At 40.4% G+C, this 11,526-nt stretch overlaps 1 protein-coding gene across 1 annotated transcript in view; it reads right to left on the bottom strand.

The window, feature by feature from the left end:
- Positions 1-10,076, bottom strand: part of LOC107561506 (ubiquitin carboxyl-terminal hydrolase 10-like) — a 29,056-nt gene extending 18,980 nt beyond the window's left edge. Inside the window, exons 1-7 of the mRNA XM_016245959.1 lie at positions 8,809-10,076; positions 5,665-5,756; positions 5,440-5,549; positions 4,664-4,722; positions 4,471-4,574; positions 3,566-3,665; positions 3,251-3,431 (exon numbers count right to left, since the gene is read on the bottom strand). Of these exons, the coding sequence (XP_016101445.1) occupies positions 3,251-3,431; positions 3,566-3,665; positions 4,471-4,574; positions 4,664-4,722; positions 5,440-5,549; positions 5,665-5,756; positions 8,809-9,982 (1,820 nt within the window). The 5' untranslated portion in view covers positions 9,983-10,076. The remainder of the gene's footprint in view (positions 1-3,250; positions 3,432-3,565; positions 3,666-4,470; positions 4,575-4,663; positions 4,723-5,439; positions 5,550-5,664; positions 5,757-8,808) is intronic.
- Positions 10,077-11,526: the final 1,450 nt, after the last annotated feature.

Genomic DNA, 11,526 nt, shown 5'->3' with positions numbered 1-11,526 from the left:
AAAGTAGTTTCGCTTTCACAACGAAACACACAGCATCACACACGGCGGGTTAGAGTGAGCAGCGGTCGGCGGCCAAGAGTGAGAAAGGGTCGGCAGGCTTGAGAACGGCGCGGCCGACGGATTTGACGAAGGAGCGGCCGGCAGGCTTGTGGCAACCACATGTGACGGCCCCGGACTGGACTCCGCTTCCTCCACGGTACGAAGTTGATGTATTTCCTCAACGACCAGCACGGATCAGCTCCAGGCATGACGAAGCGATATCGTCCTCTTTTGGAAGGCCAAACAAAGTAGTTTCGCTTTCACAACGAAACACACTGTCTCCACGACATGGTGGCGGTAGCAACAATACTACAGCGAGAATAAAAGTTACGCCTTATTTCTTTGCGTGAATATTTGGGCGGTGTTATGCAAATTTTCCCACATGGTGACGTAGATGTGGCGGCGTGTTAGAACGAGCCGTTTTAGGAGGGAGTGGTTGATTCTTAACTTTTATAAAGAATCTCTTTGGATGAGACTTTTGTCTTTGCAACTTTACAGATCTTCTTTATGCACCAAGAGCTTGTAACACTCCAAAGAGAAAGGAAAAATTTATATTACACCATATATGACTGCATCTTTCTGGTCAAAAAAAGTTATAGTTTAGTTAAAATATAGTAGTCAACATTTGAAGTGGATCAAAAAAGTTCAAAGTTGTCCTAAGACAAGAACGGGTATTGTTTTGGTTTCAACTTTGATGAAAGGTTTTGATCCACTTCAAATGTTGACTAGGATAATTATTTTCAAAGCTTTCAATGTGCTCACCATTAAAAAAAAAATTTTTTTTTATTAAAAACGTTATTATTTATTTCATTCTAAGCAGCAAGTTTTTGTTAAAAACGAACCAAAAAAAAATTTTTTTTTGTTCATAATCACTGCATGGGAGCGACTTGGTGGTGTTTCCAAACAAAAGGAAATATATCGATATGGGCATCGGCTAAAATAAGTTGAAAAACATCTGCATATCGGATATCGTGCATCCCTAGAAATTAATCAAACTGTCTAGTAAAATGAAGAAAGTATGCAACTAAGTTTGTAAGGAAACTTAGCAACTGAAAAAAGAAATGTTTTTTTTTTTAAACAAAAAGTAATAAGCCCTAGATGACTTAAAACCATCACAGTCCATCAAATTATAGTATGCCATTATGAATCTGAAAGCCAAAAACTGTATGTTTCTTACAGGAAAGCAAAAGAAAGACTTAGCTACGCAATTAAATTCTCCATCAGGCAACCAAAGACACCATAGCCAAACCATAGAGAAAAGGCTACATTTAAGCCTTGACGCCCCCACACGTTCAGGCGTCTGCATTTCTGCAGCCACCTAAGTTAGCTGGGCGGTGGTGGTGAGCCACAGGGTTTGTTATTTTGCAGTGAATTGTTTGTAATGGCTGTAGCCACACAGCTTGGAGGAGCATCAGGACAGCAGGATGGGCTGAAGATGGCACCACACTCACCCAGTTCTTGTGTCATACCACAGTGTGCAGTGGGTGCCAATGAAAAGGCCAAACCCATTCCTGGTTCCAATGGCTTTTCTTTTCCACAAGTTTATTTTTCTTGCAGAAGTGCTGCATATCTGTCTACCTCCGTGGTTTAATGCGTCAAAGAGGTCAGGTGTCTCATAAAGCCACTTTTATGAGAATCACAACTCTACAGCATTGGTTCTCAAGCCTTTAAAGGGGTCATATGATGTGATTAAAATTTTTCCTTTCTCTTTGGAGTGTTACAAGCTCTTGGTGCATAAAGATGATCTGTAAAGTTGCAAAGACTAAAGTCTCAAATCCAAAGATCAGGACAGCAGGATGGGCTGAAGATGGCACCACACTCACCCAGTTCTTGTGTCATACCACAGTGTGCAGTGGGTGCCAATGAAAAGGCCAAACCCATTCCTGGTTCCAATGGCTTTTCTTTTCCACAAGTTTATTTTTCTTGCAGAAGTGCTGCATATCTGTCTACCTCCGTGGTTTAATGCGTCAAAGAGGTCAGGTGTCTCATAAAGCCACTTTTATGAGAATCACAACTCTACAGCATTGGTTCTCAAGCCTTTAAAGGGGTCATATGATGTGATTAAAATTTTTCCTTTCTCTTTGGAGTGTTACAAGCTCTTGGTGCATAAAGATGATCTGTAAAGTTGCAAAGACTAAAGTCTCAAATCCAAAGGAAGATTCTTTTAAAAGTTGAGTCAACCACGCCTACCTAAAATGGCTCATTCTAACACGCCCCCCCACATGTCTACGTCACTATGTGGGAAGATTTGCATAACACCGCCCAAATGTTCACACAAAGAAAGGCGGCGTAACTTTGATTCTCGCTGTAGTATTGTTGCCGCCACCATGTTGTGGAGACGCTGTGTTTCTCGTTATGAAAGTGAAACTACTTTGTTTGGCCTTCCAAAAGAGGACACAACTAGAAATCAGTGATATTCAGATGTGTGCAGCCCATTTTATGGAGGACGAGGACTGTTTCCTGGGAGACTATAGCCTACAATGCCGGTGTCTGTTTCTATAAAGTGGGGCAATTCCAACTTGGCAAGGACAGTCTGGCACTTCATGACTCACAGCATGCAAGTACGTTTTTTATATTTAAAGAATTTGCCACTGACGATTCAAACGCGAGTTTTGAGCAGTGTAGAGCAGTGCTAGTTGTTTGTCATTTCTCCGATCACAAATGCAAACATGGGTTTTATGTTTACGCAGCGTGATAAGCAACGCAACGCGAAGAAAGACAGTATAAGTTATTATAATCAGCAATTATGTCCCCAATGGATGCAACAAAGGCCTCTTTTATAATGGGTTTTACTGGTTTTGTCTCGTCGCGCATCACCGGCACTCGTCGCACACACGGCATCACAGTATGGGGCATAAGATTTCAGTCACACGCTTGAGGTTTTCGGCCAATCACAATGCACAGGATAGCTGGCCAATCAGAGCACACCTCGCTTTTCAGACCAATGAGCTTTGTAAAAATCATTTCAGAAAGGCGGGGCATAGAGGAGAAACAATAATGTACATTATGTGGAAAATAATGTGTTTTTTTAACCTTAAACCGCATAAGCATTGCATTACACCAAATACAAATAATAATGTTCTTTTTAGCAATGTCATATGACCCCTTAAGACCAGATAGCGCGTTTGAAGTTGTAAACACTTCTACACTATAGATACACAAAGTACCAGCTGGACAATAGCTGACGTGGAAATGTGCACTCAAGGCCTACCTGATGTGGCCACCAAATATGTCTGTGATGGGAGTGCGGATGAAATCTGCCTGCCGGGTGATGGAGGTTTTGTTTCTGGGCCCGACCTGTTCCCATTCATTATCACTGCCTTCTTCCTCCTTCTCAGCAGGGCCTTCCTCCACTCCAGGCTGAAATTCAGGACCATTTGGTGTGGGGGCTTCTGCTCAGTGGCAGAAAGAGACAATTTAGCTAATATGAAGCAGTCACAAATAGAGTATTATCTAGAGTGGACAGGATGCCAGTCAAGTGCCTGATTTCCCTTGCAATTAATGCTGAAATAAGAAGAGAACGTACTCTCTTCCTGTGGAGAGATAAGCTTCTTCAGTGCCAGCATTTCCTCATGCAGTCCATTTAAAATGAAACCAAGGTACTCCTCTGCATCCTCCTGGCGACCCTGAGAGAAAAACAGAGATCGTTAACGCATGCTAACAGTGTCAGACTTTACTCATCCACCACACCACTCTTTGACTTTGTTCCAAACAAAAAACAGTTACCAGTCAGACAATGACTAAGCTTTTGAATGAAGGTACCACTTTCAGAAAGCAGTGGCTTCCAAGGCACCATAAAGCCTAATGACTAATGAGAACCACATTATAATTTAACTCATTAACTGCTATGCATATGGAACAAGAATAAATTTGCCGTTCTTTCCAATCAACTGCCAAATGGCACATGTAGGATTGTGGAAAATCTTATCCAAAGGAGGGTCCAATTCGGCTGTGCCCTGATGCCATCCGTCTTCTATATACTGTCTGCAAAGGTAGTATTTCTCAGGTACACTCTTGTCCAAATCCAGAAAAAGACTGTGTATCCAAAGATTCCGCTCATTAACGAAGGACTTTATCTTTCAGTTTTGATCTTGTTCATTAGAGCTTTCTGACTCAGTAAGACACTCATTCCTCAATGTTAGTGAATGTGCAGACAGATACGAAAAGAAACTGAACAGGAAGGTCTTGTCCTTGGATGTGTCAAGCACGAGTGTCTATCATCATGACTTTGTTGAGAGGTGACCAACTAGTAAATTGTTGGAGGTGATTACTACCAAAAATGACGAACTAGATATGTAGTAGTTGTAGTTTTCTTAGGTTAGAGGAGACATTCGAAATCTGTACCACTGGGCACCTTCAAAGAACGAGACTTAAGCAAGCCCCACTATTAAAGGGATTTATTAAAATCAGCCCATTCTTCATAATGCTTACCTTCTCAGAAAGGCTTGATTTGATGAGGGTGAGGAGTTTATAGATGTGTGTGGGTTCAAAAGGAGCACCCACTCGAAGATCTTTCATTATTTTTTCTCCAGCAGCTACAAAAAATAAAATAAGAGTAATATAATCTATAAATACAGAGCAGGGAGTAAAAAGATTTAATCAATCAACACTGAAAAGACATTACCTTGCTGTTTAGCCTTGGAAGGGACAGGCATATTGCTGAACTCATTCACAAGCCGAACACTACAAGACGAAAGAATATGGTCAACATAATAGAAACAAATAAAAAGTTATTCTCTAATTTCATTGCATGCAGAAAATGGCACAAAACAGCCCAAGTCTTTGGTGCCTAATTGCCTAAAAGCAGTACACCAATTAGTAATTTATTAGAGTAATAGGCAGAAAACACTAAAAAGTGCACTTGGTCCAAGAAAATTTTACTTTTTTTGACGTGCATTTGCTGTGTTTTGCAAAAACTTGTGTTGATTAATTGAAGTCAATCAGAATAGTTCAGCTGTAGTCAAGTTCACATTTCATATTTCCATTTTAATCTGAAACTGGGAGGCAAACTAAAAGATAAGACGGTTCATTTATTATGAATGATACATCTGGTATCAGTGTATAAACAGATGCTTCAATTCATATTTCACTCGTTAAAAACAACACTCAAAACCTGTAATGTTTTATTCTGAATGGAGAATTTCCAGTTCAATGAAGTTTGAAACCAAAGTATGCTGTGGATGTGGTGGCATATGACAATCCTGCATTATAGAAAAGACCTAACTTCAAAACCGATCACTTGTGCTTATTTCTAACTTTGGTCTAATGTTGTTTTTAAGCTAGTAAACACACAGAATGGATATCAAGTTCTGACTTATTCCACATCCAGTCCACAACACATTGTGTAATAACGGAAATAATTATTACTTAATTAGGGCAGCAAAGTAGCCTAAAACTTACAAGTTATCCATCATGGGTGTGGATGTGCAGGGTCTCTGAATCTCAGTGAAAAGGGGAATAGACTTCATCAGATGATACATGGGGGGACATGCAATCAGGGCCTGCAGGGTCTAAAGCTCAGTGTCAAGGAAAAATAAATAAACAGGACAAGACAGCTTGATCAATTCAGTATTGCTTAAGCAACATCAGTAAGACTGGAAGAACTGAGGCAAAGAAAAAGGATACAGCATTGATATAGCACCAGTTTCCCTTGTTAATCAGTCCTCTTGGTTGCAAAGACACCGGTTTGTGTATCAACTTCACAGTCTCGATTAATTCTGACAAATGGGGAAAAAAATGATTCATGTTCGTGGATGAAATACTAGAGATGTACAAAACTACATATTTTCCAAGATGAAGTAATGGGGGGGGTTGCCTGTCTTTAGGAAGCCTTGTATGAGTCAGTGTTTCTTTGGGGGGCATTTAAATGATGTTTTTCCATTCAAAAGCAACATTTAACTAGATACACATTCTAAAGACACAAACCTAGACAAACTTGTCAATCTGAAGAGTAAGAATAAAAGATGTGATGTCCATCACTCTAACCTTGCAACATGTGACTGATGCACATGAAGCTAATAGTGGCAAAAATGAGGAGAATTTTGTACCACGCCTAGGAAGGGAAACTGAAATAATGGTACAGCTCCCATGGTAACGTGGAAATTTGAATTTATCAATATTGGAATAGAATAAAAAAAAGTGACATGCATAGCAGAACTGAACAGCAATCCCTTTATCTTCCACTGGTTAAAACGCGTTAATGTTTCTACGACAAGCTGGTTTGGATGCTCAAATAACAATCCATTTTACTTGTGACAATGACTGAAACAAGATATATATATATATATATATATATATATATATATATATATATATATATATATAAAAATGGGAATTGACTGGAAGGTAAAAAAGAAAAAAGTAGTAGCTATTTGGCTACTAGTTAACTATGGCCAACAGCCTGTGTGGCCTAAGTGACATCAGAAAAAAAAGAAAGTGATTTAATTGATAATGATGAACTGCACATAACACCACAAATATGCGAAAGTAAATGGGGTCAGTTGTGATCACATGATTTTAAAGTTACAGTAGTAAACACAGTCAGCAATGGTCATGTAAATCTAAATGTTCCTTTACTTTATAAGCTTGCAGCTTTGTGTGACTGTGGCAGGATAGATTTAAACCAGGTCACATCACATTCACGACTAACTCAAAACAGCAGCTAGAGCAGAAATCCAATTTCACAATCACCTTTTTTTGCACTAGAATATATGAATAAAAACGGATTCACAAGATCATAAATCCCATCTCCATTAGCAGCCTTGAAGAAAATCACATCTGAAATACAGTCATATAAATGCCATCAATCAAGCAGACGCTCTTCCTGTTATGCAACAGAACATGCATTTACCCAGGAGAAGAGTCTAGAATGTTTGAGTGCCACATAAGCCAGTGCTAAGATCAACAGAATGCCTCCAATCATAATACGACAAGTCTACATAATACACCAGGTCGTTTTAGAAGTCTGAGACTTTGAAATTATCACAGTTTTCTTGCGCAAGAATTCTCATATTTGAGGAACAGCAAAGGAAACCCAAAGGATTTAATGCAGTGGAGAGTCCCTGTGTGTTCCAAGGTCATGAAATCAGGTCAGTTGTTAAATGAGAAGTAGCCATTGTAGCAAATCAGCAGCCAAGCTCTGGATGAGAAACCACCCTGCGTTTGTACTTCAGATGGAGACAGACTGGGATTCCCATTCATTCTCCTTCTGAGCATTAATGTTGGAAATATGATGGGTAAACACAGCACCTGGGTGGGCCTTTTCTCAAGATCTGTCATGATTAGTTTGAGCAACAGGATGAGGAAATGTGGTTTTTAAAAGAATTATGAGCAAATAGGCCCTAATAACCTGTCTGAAATGTTTAGGACCCACAAAGAGGGCTTATGGGTGCCACCAGCAAATCAGCAAAACATGCTGCTGCCATCTTGTGGACAGAAACATGAATCAGAGAATCAAATGGAATAGTTTCAACAAATTAACTTTCTGCTATTATTTACTCATCTTCATATCATTCGGAACCCACATGCTGTTATTTCCTTTTCTGAAATACAAAATGGAAATCTAAGGAACATTTTCTCAGCTTCCTTCTATATAGCAAGAGATCACTGGCTGCATCCAAAAGTACATACTTCCCTAATATAGAGCAGGTGAAAAACAGTATATGAAAATAGTAATGTCCGAATTCATGTGGAATACAGCACACAAGATGAATATACCACTTTCATGTTTTTTTTCTTCTCTCTTTAGCTTGACAAGATGCAGTCACAATAAATAGTCATTGTAGGCAAAAGAGCTGTGTGAAGATTCTTCAAAGGCAGATATAAATAACAGAATGGCACATGGTTTGGTTCAAAGAGAGCAAGCTTTTCAAAAATGTAAGATGCGAGTCCATTTAAAAAGATCAACACTGAACATTTAATTTCTAAATAAGCTAACAAGTTAGTTCACGGACACTTTAGATTGTTAATAAATAGGACATTTCTACCCAAACCAAGATTTGTCATCTGAATATAGGCTGGGGCCTTGATCATGTGAACCTTGTAAAACAATGACAAAAACACAAAGGGATAGTTCACCCCATAAATTTAAATTGGCATCATTACTCACCATCATTTTGCTCCAAATTCATAAGAACCCATATCTTCAAAATAGAAATAAAGATATCCAAGGTATATAAATAAAGATACCTAGATATTTAATGAAATCTAAGAAATATTTATCCCTCTATTTAAAGTCTGTTGACCCAAAACTGACGCATGAAAAAGTTGATAAAACCAACGTAAACGTAATCCATATGAATCAAGCCGTTTAATCCAAGTCTTCTAAAGAGACATGATCACTATATATGAACAGAATTTAGATTAATATAAACTGATCAACATACATACATAGAACACATTAAATAATCTCAAATGTGCTTGCATGAGAACTTCGGTTTACTACATTTTATATGCTCCATGTATGTGCAATGATCAAAGTTTGTGAATAAATGCCTAAATTAAATCCGTTTATCACATGGATTACTTTAAGTAGGTCTTTACAAACTTTTAAAGCATAAAAGTTTTAGTGAAACTGGCTTTCAATAAAGGGGTAGAATTTTCTAAGATTACTAAATACATCATTTCTGGGTTGAAGACTAACCAAAGTCTGATAGATTTGGAAGAACAAGAGGGTGAGTAAATGACCATTTGTATACAGATGCTATGTGCAATACAACATTCTTTGCAGTCGGGACTCAAAATCTCTAACACTGTCATGTCACATTTTACCTGCCAATTTCGGCGCCATAGGGTCTTCAGACATGGGGATGGGACCCTCGCGCACCTCATTGGCCTTTTCAGGCAACTCAGAGGCAGCCGGAGGGAACGCGACGACAACAGGCACGCTCTTCACCTCAACGTAAGCCTGAGGACCTCCAGGCAGAGGCTTGGAGTTGTGGAAGAGGCTGGCCCAGGATTTCGGGGGGTTGGTCACAGGTGCTGCAGGAGGACTGGGCGAGACTACCGGCTGAACTTCAGAGTCTAAGGAAAGAGGGGTTACAGAGGAAGCTGACTGCACTTCGCCCATTTCAGACGGGTCTCGGAGCCCGTCTGCGGCTCCGGCAGCTGAGGCAGTCTCTGGCAGCCCATTAGCTTCCCCCGAGCCCTCGGCCTCCCTCTCATCAGTAGTAGCAGGAATTGTGGTTGTGGGGGTGGCCACAGCAGCAGCAGCAGCAGGGGGAAGAGGAGATGGAGGAGAGGAGCTGTGCCCTCCGTTACCCAGGAGTACTGGACTCTCTAGAGCTGGGGGTTCTGCATGTTGCTCTGCAGTCCTGGCACTCTGTGCCACCCCGCTGCTCTGAGAGGACGAAGATGAAGTAGACAAAGAAGCTGCACCGTTTCTGTCTGACAAAGAGGCAGCTCCGCTCGTCAAGTCCAATGTCGAATTGTCAGGGCTTTCACAAGTCCTCTGATGGGAAAGAGGGGTGGTTTGGGGTGTGGATGTGCTGGATGTTCCAGAATATGGGGGAATGGGCTCAGCCCCAGACAACACGTCCCCTACCATGTCCTCCGAACCCATGAGTGGAGTATTTGGAGTATGTCCGTTAACCAGGCCTGAGCCCCCGACTCCATCTGTGGCCACACTGCTGCTGTTGCTGTTGGAACCCTCCAGGTAATTATAGTATCCCGGCGGCCGTTTTTTCTTTTTCTTACGTTGTCCTAAGCCGCCCGAAACCCCATCCATGTCCGAGCAGGCCTGGTGGCTGCCCAGGACTGAGATCTCGGAGTGGCCGCAGCATAGGGAGTCAAAGTCGGCACCATCTGGGATATCAGCGACCCGCGTGGCTGTGGGAAGGGCCTTCTGAGATGGTTGGCAGCCTAAGATGAACTCAGGGGCCTGAGGATTAAGAGTGCTGGAGACTTTGTACAGCGAGTCTTTCACTGCCACAGGCTCCACATTCATTACCTCATCCACGCCAAATTCGATATGCTGGTAGTCCTCTCCTGTAGATCAAAACATTTCAGTTAGACTGACATGCATGTAAAAAGGCTCAGCAAAACTGGCATTTCTACAGGCAAGTTCTCAATTTTAAATTAGATACTTCAGGTTTTTAGTTACAAATCTTAACTCGATTATTCAACAAGCTATACTAAAGGCTAAACATATGAAAAAAATTGTATTCACAACAAATCATGTAGTTAATAATTAAATACAACAAATTTGATTGGATACATATAAAGTGGTTGTGGTACTGAACTGTGCAGACTAAGCCGTGAAAGATAGTTTAAAGTGAATGAAACGGCGTTAGTCTTAAAAGTAGCCAGTAATCAGCTAAATCAAAGCAATCAGAAGTCATCATGGGAACAAGATCCCAAGCAATGGATAAATGAATAGATAAGACCACATCCTGTTAGTATTCATTTAAGAGGTTTTATTTTAGGAAAGCATGAAGGACGGACTCATAAGCAGGTTGTGGACTGTCAAGACATTTCACATTTTCAGTTGGAGTTAGAGGTCCTGAAAGACGGTCCTTGAAGTCACATTCTTAGTTCACTCTCGAGATGCGATGGCTTTTGGAAGAGAGTTTCCAGAAAAGTAACAAATAAAAATGTCAAAAGCCTCCCCTCAACTCCAAGCACTTTTTTTAAATGGTGGGCGTTTACGTAGTTGGCTAGAGCAGTGCTGATTAGGGAGAACAGAGGTGCGCTCACTCTATTGGTTAGTAAGGCTGCCACTCAAGGCTGGCAGTCATGCATATGCTCTGGAACAGAGTAATATCGCATCCACGTCCCAGGCTTTGCGATTAGCAAACCACAACGTCTCAAATCGCGATGCGATTTTGATTAATCTCAAAGCCCTAATTGTAATGTACTCATTCTAATATATATATATAAAAAAAAAAAATTTACATTGCTGGTAGCTTATCATTGCACAAATTAACATTCTACGTTTAAATTTTTTATTTTTTTTTTAATTAGAAGAGTTCTAAACTAATGCGCTGTCTTCTGTATCTAACGCACACACGCTCAGTCACTCACACAGATCATGTTGTAGCCGCACTCAGACATTCAGGAAGAAACTTTTTAGCGCTGCCACACAATTTTATCAACTAAATAGCTTAAAAGCTGGTAACATCATTGTTTCTAAAGGAATTAAAGCCACAGCTTTACTGTTAATAGAGAAACGTGGCAAAACGGTGGCAATTCATTCATACACAGCCTCTCTCGCTCTCTCCCTCTCATAAATGAACACTTGATGAATTACACTTTTCTTGGAATAGAACATTGAAGTGGAGATCGCTAAACTGCAAGCTAACCGATGTTTTCAGAAAGTGAGCATGTTTATCCACAGTGGAATGAGAGCGCGTGCACATGGTTGCCAGGTTGACAAATATAAGTAGCACACTTAGCAGATATTTCCGTATTGCGCAAGTGGGAAGCTCATTGACCAAATACTTATTTTCCACCAGAATTTACCAATTAATTCTTTAAAAATCCTACAATGTG

This window comes from Sinocyclocheilus grahami, unplaced genomic scaffold (genome assembly GCF_001515645.1).
Source record: "Sinocyclocheilus grahami isolate Dianchi unplaced genomic scaffold, SAMN03320097.WGS_v1.1 scaffold776.1, whole genome shotgun sequence".
NCBI lineage: Eukaryota > Metazoa > Chordata > Actinopteri > Cypriniformes > Cyprinidae > Sinocyclocheilus > Sinocyclocheilus grahami.
Note: the sequence above shows the minus strand (reverse complement) of the source record. Positions and strands in the feature narration are given on the sequence as shown.